Source organism: Dysidea avara, chromosome 6 (assembly GCF_963678975.1).
Source record: "Dysidea avara chromosome 6, odDysAvar1.4, whole genome shotgun sequence".
In the NCBI taxonomy this organism is placed as follows: domain Eukaryota; kingdom Metazoa; phylum Porifera; class Demospongiae; order Dictyoceratida; family Dysideidae; genus Dysidea; species Dysidea avara.
The window spans coordinates 19,865,118-19,884,118 of NC_089277.1; the positions used below are offsets into that span (position 1 = coordinate 19,865,118).

At 36.1% G+C, this 19,001-nt stretch overlaps 1 protein-coding gene across 2 annotated transcripts in view; it reads left to right on the forward strand.

Moving 5' to 3' along the window:
• Positions 1-19,001, forward strand: part of LOC136259110 (uncharacterized) — a 294,792-nt gene that overhangs the window by 214,530 nt on the left and 61,261 nt on the right. For both annotated transcript variants that reach the window (XM_066052532.1, XM_066052533.1), the window contains exons 12-15: positions 2,233-2,355; positions 17,709-17,831; positions 17,893-18,015; positions 18,098-18,220. In XM_066052532.1, the coding sequence (XP_065908604.1) occupies positions 2,233-2,355; positions 17,709-17,831; positions 17,893-18,015; positions 18,098-18,220 (492 nt within the window). The remainder of the gene's footprint in view (positions 1-2,232; positions 2,356-17,708; positions 17,832-17,892; positions 18,016-18,097; positions 18,221-19,001) is intronic.

A 19,001-nucleotide genomic window follows, 5' to 3' on the forward strand; every position in this document is an offset into this window, starting at 1 on the left:
TGTGTCGGTCATGATAAGGCGCCTAAACCCTCACTAGCAGTGGTGACTTCCATTGGAGCCAGTTTAATAAACCTGGCATGTCCAGGCACATGAGATGACTCAGTCAGATATGAGCTCAAATAGGTACCTGAAGAAACAATGAACGAGATAGTGAATGTCCAGTAATTATTCATGAACAGTTAAACACTTTAGTATCACCTTATAAGCACTACAATTCCTCAGAGAAACAAACTGCTTTCAACTACTCAACATGGCTCCATTGTTAAAGAAGCCATTTCTATGGTAATACTCTTCATTCTAAATAATGCACTAGAAATGGTATTTAATAATTATACATATGTATTTCAAAATATTCTTGAGTAACAATATTATCCGTCCTCCTGTACTGTCTGTTTCCTTCACTATGTCTTGGTTAGCTTGTAAAACACAACACGAGTAAATGGCTACCATTGAAAAGGAAGCTTAAATAATTACTTTCCTTTTTACATTGAGTGGCTAGAATTGAACTGGATAGTTAATGGAGAAAATGTCATAGTGAGACAACTATAACCTGCATGTGGCTCATTCAACTATGTGGCCTCAGTATACTGGCTAGCTGGCTACTGAGTTCACCTTAGCTACTAGCTAGCTGGTAATGGAAACTCTTCAGTTTGTGCCTTCACTTACTTGGAGTTCTCTTTACCCTTAATGGGTTACTGTTACTCTTCTAGTAATCCAAACTCCCCTTTCAGAGTAAAACATTTTACTCCTCATAGTTACTGTTACTCCCCTGTTTTAACAGTGTAAAACTCCACTAAAAATTGTTATGTGTCAGTATTACAGTTGTTATCTTTATTGTCCATGCTCAAGTTACTGGTCTTTTACAGTTTTCTGAATTTCAACATTATCATCTTTGTTTTTGCTATTCATATTTTTGACCAAGTACGGATACGTATGTATAAGTAATCACAATTACACAAGTATATTAACAATTGTTATGAAAATCGATTAATCACCACTATCGCTCAGCTCTAGGGAGACAATAGGCATTATTTTTATTATGCTATTTTATTGATAATTCTGCTAAGGAAAGAATTAACATGTCAGTTTATCTCCCTCATTTCTTACGATGATCTTGTAAATTCCAATAATGCATCTTCTTGTAGTAGAGTTGTAGTTATATCTCATTGCAAGTGTACTGTAGTAACAATGACATCATCTGAATATATGAAGGAATAAGTGTAGGTTAGAGATCTGGCTTGAGAACCTTCATGGATTTAAAGACTTCATTATTCCAATGATCCATTATCTAATTAACTAATTCCATATCGCAGTGCATGGTAGTTTACAGATATTAAAGGAAGTTTGTGTTAAAATTCTGTCCAGATTTTGTAGAGATTTAACTTTGTAGCTATTATTTTATACAGACTAGAAAGTAATACAAGAAAGCAGTGTCCATGCAGATATGATTTGCCTTTAATTGTTTGGGGTTGAGGTCACATGGTATGTAAGGGCTTAAGAATGCTGGATAGTGGCAAGGGTTACTCGAGATAGAATGATGAGAACCAGAGGTTACATATTTGAAGAAGTTGATTCTGAGACTGACCAGACTACACAGATTGTTTCTTGAAATTTGTATAAACCGTCACAATTTTCGTAATTGTTGTTATTTCTGATAAACTACTCACAAGTGTTATGATGTCACAGACTTAGTCTGAATGGTTCTGTTACAGGGTGACAAGTTAATGATCACCGAGTGATAAGTAAATTATTGTACAGTAACAGAGCCACTCTGTCTACTGGGTGAATCTGTGTGGCAGTTATCACTCAGCTCAGCACTTTGACACTCCCAAGCATTGGAATTTATAAATGTGACCGAATTTTGGAAAATCACCCATATTGGCGCATTTGACACCTAAAAGATTTAATGATCAACTCACAAATTTTATACTACAAACTTACCTGTTAATGATTGTAAACCATTCTCAATACCTTAAATTACAAGAAAATTCTTGAAATATTTTTAAAACTGTTCCCTGCTCTTATTAACAACCCACTAAACATGGAAATTACTAATTATTTCATGCGCGCCCATATGGGTTATTTTACAAAATTCAGTCACAAATAGGCTAGCGGAAATTCTATAGCTGATTGGGTATCATTATTCATAGCATTAAAACCCTATGCAAGCCTTGTATGCAGGTTGTGACATATTGATTGTGTAGTTTAACATTCATTTATAATCATTTGTAGATATCAATGAATGTTTTAACAACAATGCTGGTTGCCACCATAAATGTGTAAATACTCCTGGATCTTATGAATGTACTTGCAGTAAAGGATATGAATTGCTCCTTGATGAGCACAGCTGCAAAGGTATGTACAGTACATAAACTAGTGTTTAAGGTATGTATGCAAGTGTTTTACTTCAACTCCATCCGTGTTTGTATGTGTTTTGATGTATTGTGCACAATAATATTATATGGAAATCAATGGCTCACTTTGTTGAGAAATTTAATCTTTATATTATGCATACCACAAACGAAGAACTGGAACATAACTGCAGCATTAAAAGACAGTGGTTTATAGAAAAAGAAAAAAATAATAATCATGCAATTTCTTCTTTCCATTGTATTCGTGTACGTGTTGTAACATCACAAAATTAATCATTACAAACTTGCTTTGACTGCCTTCCAGGATAAAAGTATTTATAATGGACTCAGAACTTTATAATCAGCAAACCCCTGTATGTATGTATATTAAACTAACACATACAGTGAACAGAAACTTTTAGACAATATCTGTTGGGCCTCAGGTAATTTTAAAAATTTTCTATTATTCTATTCCAAATTTCTCCATAAAAGTTCTCATTATTATTCCCAAAATGTATTTGTTATTCTCAAATAGTTTCATCTGACTTTTGTAGTTTAACAAGATTCTGGAGCAGTAAAAATGCTGTTCTATTAGACAAGAAAGTTGGTAAGATGTCTAGTCACTATTGCTATAACATAAAAATTGTTTTACTGACTGTTGTATTAGAGTAGGCCACTGCTTTTAGATACATGCCAGTTATACTCTTAGACCACTTCATAATAATTCCCAATTCTTTTACCCCACGTTATTCTCAAAGTTGTTTCATAATGCTCAGACCCTAATGTCTGATGCAAATAAAGTACATGACACTGATCTTTGCTAGATCTATTAAATTCTTGTTTTAAAATAATACATTACTGTTTTTCTGGACAAAGTTAACATTGATCGAAAAGGAATAGTTATATATACTGTAGTTGTGAGGGTGCTACTGATATACATACCACAAGCTTGAGGGCTGCAGACCCATGGCCAAGGACTAAGGTTGTATAGATCAGAAAATATCCTGAACAGTTATAATATACAATATACATACCACTCGGGACTCAAGAAGAACTCACCTAATAGGTGCAACCTTGCTTTTTTATACACTAGTATCTGAGAATCAATTATACTAGTATCTGAGAATTAATTATAGCATTATTTACATAGCTCTCAGAACATTATTCATACATCAGTATGGTTCAACACATGTTATTAGTATATGTATTTATGATTGTAGAAGCAAATTTTTGATTTTATCGTTTTGCGCTACATTATGGCTGATAAGTTTGCTATTTGGAAAGGAAGTATGTTACTATAATAGGTAAACTATAAATTACTAACCTATTCCAATGTAGCAGTCTTAGTTCTGTTACATGGTTGGTAGGAATAATATACATCCATGTATTGCTCAAATGATTATTAAGATGACCGTTCATCAAAGAATGTAGTTATTAGCAATCATCAATGAAATTTTATAACTACAATTAGCCTAGCTAAACCTCTAAAATTAAATCCCATAATATAAAGCACTGTGTCACTCAATATAAGGAGGCAAATCATTTTGTATCTTTAAGCTGGCTGGACATTAAAGCCATGAACACACTGCTTTCTCGTGATATTTCTCATGCAGTGATTATGTGAGTTAAGCTCTGAGCAATGCTTTTGAACACCCATGTTAAAGTGGTTATAGAATAATGAACAGTACACATAGTACATATCAAAAAGAACAATATTTTCATCACATGTATTATTTTATGATGGCAGCTACAATAATAATAATAATATTACACATAATGCAAATATCACTTTTCAGACTATGTAGTTTATGTAATCTATAAATATTTTCTCTAATTTGTTTTTGGCTTACTATATTTTCTCAAAATTAATTTTGTCAAAGGCGTGTTATTATGTTATTATGGCTTAAAGTTTTTGCTAAAATTAGTGCACTTGATAAGACTGTTCTATTATAGTAATGGAGTAATCTATTTATGTTTCTTGTTCTTTTGATTTTAAAAATGAGTGTGTATATATAACTTGCTGAAAGCAAGGAAATATATGCTGCGTATAGTGTATTTTCTGCCTTTTATTTTCTTCAATGATCCCAAGTGCAAATACATGCACAATACACTTGAGTTTCCTCTATTATGCCAACAATTTACTTTTTGCCTTGAAGCCATATTTTTGCTTGCAAAAGTGGTGCCTGCTTATTTCTTACATCCAAGCACCACAACATGCTCGCTTCATACATAATAGTACATTAAAAATTATGAATTTAAAAATGAAGTAGGGAACCAAGCGATAAAAAGTAGTGAAACAAAAGGTGAATGATGGTAGCTATTACAGAATGCTCAGTGGGAAACCCCTACTTTGGCATGGTATAGCAATTATTTTGTGTTCAGTGCCAAAGTAGGGATTTCCCACCAAGCCATGCTGTAATAGCTACCATCATTCATCTCTTGTTTCACTACTTTTTATCACTTGGATCCCTACTTCATTTTTAAATTCATAATTTTAATGTACTAGTTTGTTTAGTTTTTTTTTGTTAAAGCATACAGCTAGCTATAAACATGTGACTGTTCTATTAGGGTGACTGCTGTATTAGAGTATCTCGAGTCAGCCTGCAAAGATGTACGCTTGCTAGGCTCCAGCCTATTATGCTTTTAATATTACCTATTATGCAATGCTGCAGTGCTCAAAATTTAACCTATTGTACTCAAAATTATGCTCATACTTTTACCTCAACTCTCCATGTTTAACTAATAATTTTATGTTTTATACAGCATATGGATGATAACAATGTTTGGCCTGAAAGCAATTGTTTACATACAATTAACCATTGAAAAATAATTCATTTGCAGCCCATTATAACTTACTTCATTAGGCTACAGACCACTATATACTTTCTGTTTCAGTATGTAGGAAAGCAGTGATATGGCTACACAAGACTTTACAGATATTCAATCTTTTTCCATGATGTACATTTTTGATAATATTTTACAGTATTGCAGAATCTACCCATTATGCTAGCATTATGCTTGATGCTTCTAAGCACCAATTAGTAATGTTGCACCAATAATCGGATCAGTTATCGGTAAAACCATATATCGGCTGTATTTTTAGGTATTGGCATTGGATCGTCACCAAGATGAAAATAGCAGCAGATACAGATATCTAATCCAAAACAGCCAGCTGTAAAAAAAGTGTGCGGCCCTCAAAAAGGCTATGGTGAAAAAGATGTGAAATCCAAGGTGGCGTCCAAGAAATGGCTTTGATGGTAGGTTAATGGTAAAAATTTCAATAACAACAATTCAGGTGAATTTTTGTGCCGCTTGGTCTTGGCAAAAAATTCACCAAAATTGCCGTTATTAAAATTTTTACCATTAACCTACCATCACAGCCATTTCTTGGCCGCCACCTTGGATTTCACATCTTTTTTCACCATAGCCTTTTTGAGGGCCGCACACTTTTTTTACAGCTGGCTGTTTTGGATTAGATTTCACTCCTTTTTGTATTTGTATACCCCAAAGCTGGCAATAGGCCGCTTTGGGACTTTTTTAACCTGTCTTTTTTTCTTTTCCACAGGAAGAAGAAAAGATGAAGCAGATGTACTTTAAATATTTCTGATTTTATCAGTAAATATACAAATTATATATAAAATACATATATTTACTACAGAACTCTCCATGGTGGTTTCTTTGTAACTGAACACTCTACAAAGTGACTTCTTCTTGCTGCTCTCTCTACAGGGTGAATTGTTTGTATAACTGAACAATATACAACTAACTTCTTCTAGCTGATCTCTCTACAGGGTGGTTTGTTTGTAGCTGAATTCTGTGCAGGTGATTTTTTGGCAGCTGAGCTCTTTACAGAATGGTTTCTTTGTAGCTGAACTCTCTACAAGGTAACTTCTTCTAACTGATCTTTCTACAGGGCAATCTGTTTGTGGCTGAATTTTCTACAGGGTGATTTCTTTGCAGCTGAACTCTCTACATGGTGGTTTCTTTGTAACTGAACTCTCTACAAAGTAATTTCTTCTAGCTGATCTCTCTACAGGGAGATTTGTTTGTAGCTGAACTTTCTACAGGTGATTTGTTTGCAGCTGAACTCTCTACATGATGGCTTCTTTGTAGCTGAACTCTCCACAAGGTAACTTCTTCTAGCTGATCTTTCTACAGGGTGATTTGTTGTAGCTGAACTCTCTACAAGGAAACTTCTTCTAGCTGATCTCTCTACAGGGAGATTTGTTTGTAGCTGAACTCTATACAGGTGATTTGTTTGCAGCTGAACTCTCTACATGATGGTTTCTTTGTAGCTGAACTCTCTACAAGGTGACTTCTTCTAGCTGACCTTTCTATAGGGAGATTTGTTTGTAGTTGAACTCTCTACAGGTGATTTGTTTTCTCTACATGATGGTTTCTTTGTAGCTGAACTCTCTACAAGGTAACTTCTTCTAGCTGATCTCTCTACAGAGAGATTTGTTTGTAGCTGAACTCTCTACAGGTGATTTGTTTGAAGCTGAACTCTCTACATGATGGTTTCTTTGTAGCTGAACTCTCCACAAGGTAACTTCTTCTAGCTGATCTTTCTACAGGGTGATTTGTTTGTAGCTGAACGAAACTTCTTCTAGCTGATCTCTCTACAGGGAGACTTGTTTGTAGCTAAATTCTCTACAGGTGATGTGTTTGCAGCTGAACTCTCTACATGATGGTTCTTTGTAGCTGAACTCTCTACAAGGTGACTTCTTCTAGCTGACCTTTCTACAGGGAGATTTGTTTGTAGCTGAACTCTCTACAGGTGATTTGTTTGCAGCTGAGCTCTCTACATGATGGTTTCTTTGTAGCTGAACTCTCTACAAGGTAACTGATGTCTCTACTATAGTATGTTCACGTTGAGCTGAATCCTGAAAAACAGCCAAAAATTAAAAGTGCATTTTTTCTCAACAGAGTTAACATTTCAGCTAACTAGATGATTATTGGTAACAGCAAAGGTGTCAACAACAGACACGTACGGTTTGGCTCCATTACAAGTTTGGGAAAGGACTGTAATGGACACTGTACTTATATGGCTTCCACATAGGAAATGTATTGTGAAAATTTTGATTGGCTGTAAATATTATGTCAAACATTTGAACAAAAAGATTTTGAAATATTTTTAGCGGATCAAGCAGTACTACAAATGAGCCAAATTTCAAGATCGTGTGTAATTGCATCCATGAGTTATTAAATGTTTTTGAGGATTCAGCTCAACGTGAACGTACTATAGGTCACTAGTTTGTAGCTGAACTCTTTACATGGTGGTTTCTTTGTAACTGAACTCTCTACAGGGTGACTTCTTCTAGCTGATCTTTCTAGAGGGTGATTTGTTTGTAGCTGAACTCTCTACAAGGTAACTTCTTCTAGCTGATCTCTCTACAGGGAGATTTGTTTGTAGCTGACCTCTCTACAGGGTGATTTTGTTTTGTAGTTGAACTTTCTACATACAAAGTGACTTGTTCTAGCTGGTCTCTCTACAGGATGACTTGTTTCTAGCTGATCTCTGCAAGGTGACTTGTTTCTAGCTGAACTCTACCGGGTGATCTGTTCGTAGCTGAACTCTCTACAGGATGATTTGTTTACAGCTGAACTATCTACATGGTGGTTTCTTTGCTGCTGAATTCTCTACAAGGTGACTTCTTCTAGCTGAACTCTATATAGGGTGATCTTCTCGTAGCTGAACTCTCTGCAGGGTGATTCGTTTGCAGCTGAACTTTCTACATGATGGTTTGTTCATAACTGAACACTTTACAAGGTAACCTCTTCTAGCTGATCTCTTTACAGGATAACTTGTTTCTAGCGGAACTCTCTACATGGTAATTTGTTGGTAGCTAAACTCTCTACAATTCGATTTGTTTGCAGCTGAACTCTCTACATGGTGGTTTCTTTGTAGCTGAACTCTCTACAAGGTAGCTTCTTCTAGCTGATCTCTCTACAGGATGACTTGTTTCTAGCTGAACTCTCTACAGGGTGATCCTTTCTTAGCTGAACTCTCTACGGGGTGATTTGTTTGCAGCTGAAGTCTCTACATGATGGTTTGTTTGCAGCTGAACTCTCTACAAGGTAACTTCTTCTGGTTGATTTCTCTACAGGGTGACTTGTTTCTAGCTGAACTCTCTACATGGTTGTTTCTTTGTAGCTGAACTCTCTACAAGGTAACTTCTTCTAGCTAATCTCTCTACAGGATGACTTGTTTCTAGCTGAACTCTCGACAGGATGATCTGTTCATAGCTGAATTCTCTACATGGTAGTTTCTTTGTAGCTAAACTCTTTACAAGGTGACTTTTTCTAGCCGATCTCTCTATAGGGTGATTTGTTTGTAGCTGAACTATCTGCAGGGTGATTGGAACTCTCTACAAGGTGATGTTTTCTAGTTGATCTCTCTACTCAGCCTGGATGACTTGTTTCTAGCTGAACTCTCTACAGTGTGATCTGTTAAGGTTCTACCTGATCTCTCTATAGAGTTATATCTTGTTTGTATAGCTGAACTCTTTTACATGGTGGTTTTTTGATTGGTTGCTGAACTCTCTCTATCAACCAATTGAGTTGCTGAACTCTCTCTATCAACCAATTCAGTTCAGTCTCTCTGAACTCTCTCCAATTTTTTTTGATTGGTTTCTCAACATATTGGTTGCTGAACTCTCTCTATTTTTAAATTATTAATTAATTTTAAAATTAATTGTAATATTATTAGGTGGAATAGTGGGGCCAGACTTGGTTATTGGGTGAGAAATAAGTGTAGGACCAGAGTTGATAGAGAGAGTTCAGCAACTGAACTGAATTGGTGACTTGTTTGTACTACAGAGTGACTTGTTTGTAGCTGAACTCTCTACAGAGTGACTTACTTGTAGCTGAACATTGCATAAAGTAACTTGTTTGTAGCTGATCTAGATGAACTCTCTACTAGGTAGCTTTTTTTGTAGCTGAACCCTTTACGCAGTGACTTGTTTGTAGCTGAATTCTCTACAGAGTGACTTGTTGTAGCTGAACTCTCTACAAGGTGACTTGAATTCTCTTCAGTGTGACTTATAATGTTTTGAATCTCTACAGCAACATATTTGTAGCTGAACTCTCTACAGGATGACTTGCTTGTAGCTGAATTGTCTATAAGATTAACTGTTTGTAGCTGAACTCCCTACAGAATAATTTGCAATGCCATGTAATTCTATAATGGAGTAAGTTATAAACGTAGCTGAATGCTTTATTAGGGTGACTGTTCTATTAGAGTATCTTGATCTCGCATATGCTACACATAGTTGGCTTTGGAATCATAACTCAGTGGTTTGTAATCCGATTCTTCTGTACTACTGCAAGGACTTTCTATGATAATTATTCCAGCTACACACCGATTTTCAGCTCACTGTTCTAAGCGGTTTGCCTGGTAGGCGTGAAAACTAATAGTTTTTTATTCATAAAGTTGATCGAGTAATTGTGACATAGGTTGGGTTTTGTGTCATATCTCGATGGCCTTTAACTGGATTCCTTTCAAACCACAAAAAGGCACTCCTACGATAGTTACTCCATCTACATAGCAATTTTCAGCTCATTCCTTCAAGCGGTTTACCCTGTGGGCATGACAGACCTTCGACCTTATTTTACGCAAAATAATCGGTCATAACTCCGTGAATGTTCATCGGATGCCTACCAAACTTGGTATTGAGATTCGCCTTAATGAGCCCTTTAAGTGTGCCAAATTTCAGCCCGATCCAAGCATGCATTCGTGTTTTATTGCGGATTTTGCAAAGTGTACGAAAAGAAGTAGAAGAAGAAAAAAACGAAGAAAAAAACCCAAACTTTGGCCGCTCGTATCTCGGAAATGGCTGGAGCGATTTTCTTCAAATTTGGTATGTGGACTCCCCTACCTCTGCGGCATTTCTGTAGCAACTTTGGTTTTAATGGGATAAGGAATCACGGAGCTACAAAGGTGTGAAAATCGCGTTTACTTTCTTCCTGTAAATATACTCACGGTGTGGCGCGCCAGCTTCTTGGGCCGCACGACACACTACCGTGTGTCTTGATATGTATGAGTTTAGAAATACATGCTCATGTGCATCAAATGATGTTGACAAAAAATGAATGCATTGAGTTGTATTACATCATTGTTATCACTGCTTCAGTGTACTGTCAGCTGCTGTTGTAGCAATACTGACACTGTAATCAATCACAATCAAATTTCAGCTACAAAATAAACATACTATGCTATATGGATTGGCTACATTTATCGGCTTGAACATTTTAACCAACATCGGTTATTGCAATATTGGCAAAATCTCATATTGGTCCAACAATACCTATTAGTGTATGTAATAGGATGGATGGCTGTGATATTTGGGATTAATAGTGCGAGCATTGTAAACAGGAAGGAGTAAAATAGTGTGAGGCAAAGCCAAGTACTATTTCCTTCCTGTTTACAATGGGAGAACTATCAATCCCAAATACCGCAGCCATCTGTCCTATTGCAAATTAATCCAACAACCATAGCAACTGTTACTAGGCAACATAAATTCAAAAAATAACTATGGCAAAAGACCAACCACACTTAGCAACCGTTACTATGGTCTCAAAGTGACGTTTACCTTAGCAACAGTTACTTAACAGACCATTGCTAAGCAACCACATTGTTGTTATGCCATAGGGCATCTATCACTATGGTAGCACTAGTTGTCAAGTTGGAAATTTACTTCTAATAGAAACACACCACACTATTTTGGCCAGTCAAATTAGTATTATATGTTTTTGTTAAGGGCCTTGACAAACAAGTGTAATACTAATTCTATTGTCTAATTGCTTGACATATTTCAAAATAATAAGGCAAGGTGCTATTGAGAGTATTATACTGTAACACATTCTCTTGTTGGATTATGCTAAAAGTTATGCCAGCATAATAGGCTGGTGCTTAGTGCTTGCCAAAAGGGGCATGGTCATCATGGTTTTGATCAATTATTAGAGTATCTCGAGTCAGCCTAGCTTCCAACTTGAAGGTGTGTAGTCACCTAGTGTTAAAGAGGTGTGTCTCAATCGATAAATCGATTGTGCTGCTTAGAGTAAAGAATGGGTGTGATCTTGTGACATATCGTGAAAGCTATCTAGTACCGCTGTACCAGTACCTCCGTACAGTAGCGCATAGTCTAAGCACCTTAAATAATATTGTGGTGTCTATTATGCTGCTTAGAGAAAGTGTTGATATGGAAAATTAATGCTTCGATATGGTTTTGTTGGATGAAGAAGACAAGCAGCCTGATTCAAGATAAAAGAAAAGACAAGGTGCAGAGGGCACACACTCATTGGAACCCCAAAAAGCATATCCCATTGATGAGTTTGCTATTGTGGCATAAAACGGCGGCCATGCAATGCTTTGTTTGGTCTCTAGGCTTATGACTGTGGTCAGTCAGGAAATCAGGCAGTCAGTCTAAAATTCAAGTTTTGGCAATTTTTAAAAAATTCTATATCCGGCCATCTGTAAGTGTTTTGTTTTATTTAATGCTGTTTTATGCATTATATGGACCAGTGCTATTCTGTAAAGGTGATTTCGTTTCATAAGATATCTCTAGGATGCTTTTTTAAGGTGGAAATTTTGGCTGCATGAAAATTTCACCAGGGTCCCTACTTAAACGATACGACCGTACCGTTTGATAAACTAGTTTATTTAAAAATAAAAAATGAAACAAGAAATGAATGATCAGGGGAGTATGGAGGGGAATTTCCAGGGTCCCCTTTGGATTTTACACATGCAGTACTTGAGACATTCTAAGAAATTGAAAATTCAGGTTTCCAGAATCTGGAATCTGTCATGGAACAGGACCCATTTCATCTTTTATCTTAGTTAAATAATAGTTTATCACATGATAGCAACACTTATAGCATTGTTTTGAATTATGATTTTGGGGAAGAGATCGAGACACTCTAATAAAGCAGTCAGACCATATAAACACTCTAATATAACAGTCACTTAGCTGTGGTGGAAACCTCTTTTCAAAATTCCTGCGTGTGCCTTTGATGATGGTATTACAGCACAGCTCTGTGAGAAAATCTATACATTGGCATGCTATAACAATTATTTTGTTCAGTACTAAAGTAGGAATTTTCTCATCAAGCTATGTGGCATGTAATACCATCATTCATCTATTGTTTCACTATGTTTATTGTTTGGATACCTAAAATTAATACACTTTTAATTTTTTTATTGTAGCATATACCTATATATATGCATGTGACTGTTCAGGTAGAATGTCTTACATGATTGTTGTATTAGAGTATCTCTAGTCAGCCTCTCACAAGACATGGTCACTATTTATTATCACAGGAGAATGTAGGCCCTGAAACGGTACAAATATTACCCGTAAAATGCTACCATTAAACAAATTACGGTGCATCAATCGGCAAACCCATTGACAGTGAAACGGGTTTTTGTAAATTTCCATAGTGGGACTTTTTTTTGTGAATGGAAACCCATGACCTTACCTGCATTCAGACTTATCATTCCTCATTATATACCCAGCAATCTAGCAACTGATAATCCCCTTGCCCTCTACAAACCTTGTACAACATTCCCAATATGCCTTCCAAACCTCCCATCACGTTAAAAGATTGATTCGAATAAATGATCACCATAATATTATTCATAAGATCACGTGCATAAATTTATTAATAAAACCAATTGTTCTCCGGTTTGTTTACTACCACCACCATCACAGTGACTCAACAAGGAGGTCAAAGGGATCAATACTGCAATGGTATTACGACAGATGACAAAACAGTTTTATAAACACCACTGCTTACTTCTCCAAAAAACTATCCCAACTGTTTTTACTCCTTCATCATTTCACTGCTCCTGTCCAGCCTCATTTGTTCCAAACAGCAGTGACTACAGAGTTATAGTTGATTACAAAACAGTTAAGATAAGCATACCAAATACTTACATTTCCACTTGATCACTATTCTGCCTGTAGCTTCAATATGTCACTACTCCTGTACTTAAGCAATGACGGACTAATTTTACAACAGAATTATGGTCGATAACAGCACATTTACATAATCATGCCAGCACTTGCATACATTTCACAAATGTAATCATAGTTTTCACTCTTTCACTGCTCTGTTCTCAGTTCCTCCAAATATTCTACTGCTTACTTCTCCAAAAACTATCCCAACTATTTTTACTCCTTCATCATTTCACTGCTCCTGTCCAGCCTCATTTGTTTCAAACAACAGTGACTACAGAATTTTAGTCGATTACAAAACAGTTAAGATAAACATACCAAATACTTACATTTCCACTTGTTCACTATTCTGCCTGTAGCTTCAATATGTCACTGCTCCTGTACTTAAGCAATGACGGACTAATTCTACAACAGTATTACGGTTGATAACAATACGGTTACATAATCATGCCACCACTTGCGTATATTTCACAAATATAATCATAGTTTTCACTCTTTCACTGCTCTGTTCTCAGTTCCTCCAAATATTCTACAACAGAATTATGGTCAATTACAAAACAGTTAGATAGCACGAGAACACTTACAATTCCACTTGTTCACAACTATTTCTATTCTGGCATTATTTCATTGCCCCACCTTTAGTTACTCCAAACAAGCAAACTTATATTCGATAACAAACAGTTAGATAAGCATAACAGCACTTATTCTTGCATGGCCAGACCACCATTTTACTTCTTTGTGATGTCATTGGTTGGAAAGATAGGGTCTGGTGAATTATTGTTGATAAAATGCATTCGTAGGCAAACAGTTACCACAGTTTCTTGCTAGGAAATGCTATGTAGCAATGGTATCAGCCCTGTTAGAAGTTTTGCTGCAGCGTTTATGTCCACCCTACTAACATACAGCTAAGCAATGAATCAATTTCACTGGATATTGGTTGAAAGTCACCATTATACTTCACCAGGCTCTATCTCGCTTACAAACAATGCCACAAAGAGAGGAGACAAGGTAGCAGTTTAGCCACTCGAGACTATGCAACATTTACAATTCCACATTTTCACAACTGTTGCAATGCCTGTAGTTTACTGCTCCCATCCTCTGTGCTTCCAAACAATGAAGGAGTGATTCTACAACAGAATTACCATCGATAACAAAACAGATACGTTCACATTTTGGAGTTACAAATAGGGATTTGACAATATGCTGTGGCTTCAGTTAATGTCCATATCCTCAGGAATAAATTTAAATCCCTTCACAATGCTGAAAATGTCCTTTACTGGAGGAGATGGGGAATAACATTGATAGCTGCAAGTAAGCACACAGATGATCTAATTTACACAAGCTAAATAATAATGTCAAACAAAGCAGAATTTACTGCACTACAAAAAAAATTTGTTATAGTGGCCATGTCAGTAAGGTGTACTTCATGACCTCTTTGCTGAGACCACCTCACTATCAAAGCTGCATTATTTTTCTCCAGATGTGGTCCCATTAATAAAGTCTATGTGTGCAAGTTAACTGCACAAAAATACTATGTAGCTTGTGATTGCCTTGAAATTCAGCCACAACATAACGGCAACATAAAAAATAGCTATCTCTCTCCATATGTACTTCATCAATACTCTTCATCCATTTAAATTGGTAACCACTTGTGGTACATAAAGGTAGATAATCAGTTTTAGAGGTAAATTTTGTGGAACTTATCTGGAAAAACTTTGCTGCTACATATGTCATTAATTTTACCGATAGTTTTGCACAGTTGTCCTAAAAATCATATCAATGATAATATTGTTACATACAGGATTTCTACATAAACACAAACATTACATACATGTCCCCCCAGCAATACCACTCAAGGCTGATCACTGGTTGGGAATATACAAGTCCAACAACAAGACTGCTCAAGGCTGATTGCTGGTTGGAAAACACAGATACATGAATACATAACCCACAGCGGGACCACCCAAGGCTGATCGCTGGTTGGGAAACACAGATACATGAATACAAATACAACAGCAAAACCGCTCAAGGCTGATCACTGGTTGGGAAACACATTCATACACTACAAACACGCCTCATGTACAAGACTATACAAGTATGAACAATGACAGAACAAAAAATTAATATCATCCACTGTGAAAAAAGAAGGATATAAGATGGTATTTCCAGTGGCTTATTGAATACAAAAAAGCTTGGTATAATCTGTATTATACTAACAATCCCACATAAGGCTTTAGTTAATGTGTTAAACATACTGAAACCATATATGTGATGGTATAGTGTGGCCATTATATCAGATATAAGCTATTTCAAGTATTGTCGTAAATAAACTGAAACCATACATGCAATAGTATAGTATGCATTATACTAAAGTATAAGATGAGTATAATACAGGATTTATATTAAGGCTTATTTGTATTCAATAAGCCACTGGAAATACCATATTATATCCCACCTTTTTCACAGTGATCGTACATCATGGTCCAGTGACATAGTTTCAGGTTCTCCATTTTCTTATTCCATCTTTTTCTTCTTGGATTAGCCATGTCTTATACTTTACAGTTGTGATACACCTAGAAGGAAACAATTCTGGTTAATACTAGTTCACTGTACATATCAGATAGAATGACTATCTAATAAATGCTCACCATGTAATAGACTTCCTATAGTCACGTGAATCATCTAGTGTTGTGTAAATCATAGGACTAGGCCTAGTAATGTAGATGACTTGTGTACTTACAACTAATTCTTCCTTCACACAGTAGTCCTTTGCTCATGTAAAACTTGCTGAATACAAAACACTGTTCAGTTGATTTGATGGTACATCTTTCTTTGTACAATCCGTTCTTTAGTTAATGCATGTAACAGAACACTCATAAACACTCGTAAATGCTTCAGCACATGCTCTGCTCAGCACACCATCTTTTTCTAGTGCAGCTGGTCATACCTGTGGTTTCGCGCACGTGTACAAAATCATTTACCGTATATCACGAACTGAGATAGCTGTGTTTTGATATACAGAATTGTCCCATGATTTGGATAATTAACGGTAACTTGTTAACAATTGTTTAAAGGCCTTCAATCTCCTGTGTATTTTCACCATGCTATGTAATTTTAAGACCAATAAGGAGGTATATTCATCATGTTCGAGTAAATAGATTGTCAAGAGGTGGGTCTCCACAATCGATTGTTCTTAGCTAAACCAATAATAAAGTATTGTTAGTGGGTATAGTCTCTAATATATGTGACCAGATTTTCGAAAAGGGGTCTTCCACACACATCCAATTCTATAAATTTGGGGAGATTATAATTTAGTGTTCAAGACAGATACAAAGCTGAAATTTTCACCATTCCTTAACCTATGTTGGTTCTCACTGTTGACCAAATTTCAAAGTAATAACTAAATTTCAAAGTAATAATTGTTCCCAATCTGAAGTTATGATATGTCAAAGTTCGTAAATTGGATGTGTGTGGAAGACCCCTTTTCACAAATCCGGTCACATATTATTGTGATATTACAGGTATCTACCAGATGTCCAGTACATCTTACATCAACATAAGCACTTTAAAATAATATTATGTTGTAGCATCTGATAATTATGCTACTCAATAAAAGAGTTGATATAAAAATTAACGCTTTGATATGGTTTCATTGCATGTAGAAGATAATGACAAACCTGAATGAAAATAAAAGGAAAGACAAAGCACAGAGGGCACACACTCATCAGAAGCCCAAAAGGCACATGCAACTGGTGAGTTATTGTGGCAAAAGATGGTGCCAAGGAACTGATTTGTTTGGCCTCCAGCCCTGTGACTGGTGTTAAGCAGGCAGGCTGGCAGACTGGTAGGCCAAAATTCGAATTTTGGAGATTTTTTAAAATTTTATATTTGGCTGCCTGTATGTGGTTTCTTGTCTTAATACTTTATTTGATATTAGATGAGCTAGTATTATTTTGTACAGGTGATTTTTGTTACATAATAATGTCAGTAGGATGATTTTTAAAGGCAAGACTTTGGAAAATCCTGTCAGTTTAGGGGAAATCCCTACTTAAACAGTATGGTAGTACTATAAAGTACTTGATACAATACATGTATATGTGACCAGCCCTGCAAAACTTGGCCATGTGGGCACAAACGACACCTCATCATATCACATATAACTGATCATTTGCATCTCATTACCAGGATAGAAAGATATCTGTATTCAGTAACCTGCATTAAAGTGCCAATTAAATTGTTCGGCCATAACCTAAAGAGTTTAAATTTACAGTATGAATCATGAAAGTTTTAAAAAAAGTAGGCAAATTTTATACACCCATGCATGCACATGCATGGGTGTATTTTTGCAGGCACAATCACATATTTTATTGCAGATGTTGTGACCTTATGCTTGAAATTTTAGATATTGCTGAATGCATTAACGGTTTGCACAACTGTACACAAAGATGTATAGAACTAGAAGGTGGATACATTTGTGCTTGTGATGAGGGGTATGAACTTGACAAGGATGGAGTATCTTGCAAAGGTACATCATTATGTTGCATTATGAAAACTTATATGTCATTGGGAAATATGTTCAATGATAGATGTAGATGAATGCACTTTGGGAATTTCAAGGTGTCATCAAGTGTGTAGGAATACAATTGGCAGTTACCAGTGTGATTGTGATAGTGGTTATCAACTACATGCTGATTCATTCACATGTGAAGGTACATACCTGCAGCTATATTGTATATGCGCATTGTACACATCTATTATAGTTTACATATTTCATTATGCTGTATACTGCAGATATTAATGAGTGCACTATTGAGAATGGAGGATGCAGTCAAGTTTGCAATAACACACCAGGCAACTACAGATGCTCATGTGATGATGGTTACCAGCTGCAATATGATGGCATCAGTTGCATTGGTAATACTCTACTGTACATCTGACAAAATTATAAATATGTGACCGGATTTGCAAAAAGGGGTCTTCCACACACATCGAATAATTAATTTATATGTACCAACTTGGTCAATTCATAACTTCAGATCACAGATGATATTAACTTGAAATTTGCTCAGTAGTGAGCACTACCATGCCTTAATGGATGGAAAAAATTTCATCTTTGTATGTTTCTTGCAGCAGAAGTTATGGTCTTCCAACTGAAATACACCATTTTGTTTATTTATTATTATTATTATTATTATTATTACTAGGACCGCATCACATACAACCAGGTACATATACCAACGTTGCAACCTACCCATTGGGCAAGTATAAACAGTGCCATAGGCAGCACTCAGAGCAGTGTGCGTGTACCGATGGAAATGATACATATGCATATGTACACAGGCAAGGGAGTTTAACTGGCATCAGAAAACCACAATACTAAAACACAACCTACACAAAAACCAAGCTATATTGAAAGTAGCTATATATTAAAGGTGTGACGTGTCTCTCAAGATGACTCAGCAGTGAAATGAGGCTATGCAGAACAAGGGACATGGTGAAGTCACAATTAACAATTGATCCCAATCAAGCCAATATGGCACAACAGACTCTGTTGTAACTAGAGGCCACTGGTGATGTACCTGTATATCAGCGGTGTGGCATTGGCACAGTGACCACAGTCTATACTATTATGCATACAGCCATGCACAACATACAGGAGATAGTTACACATTGTTGTATATACTGCATCGGCTTC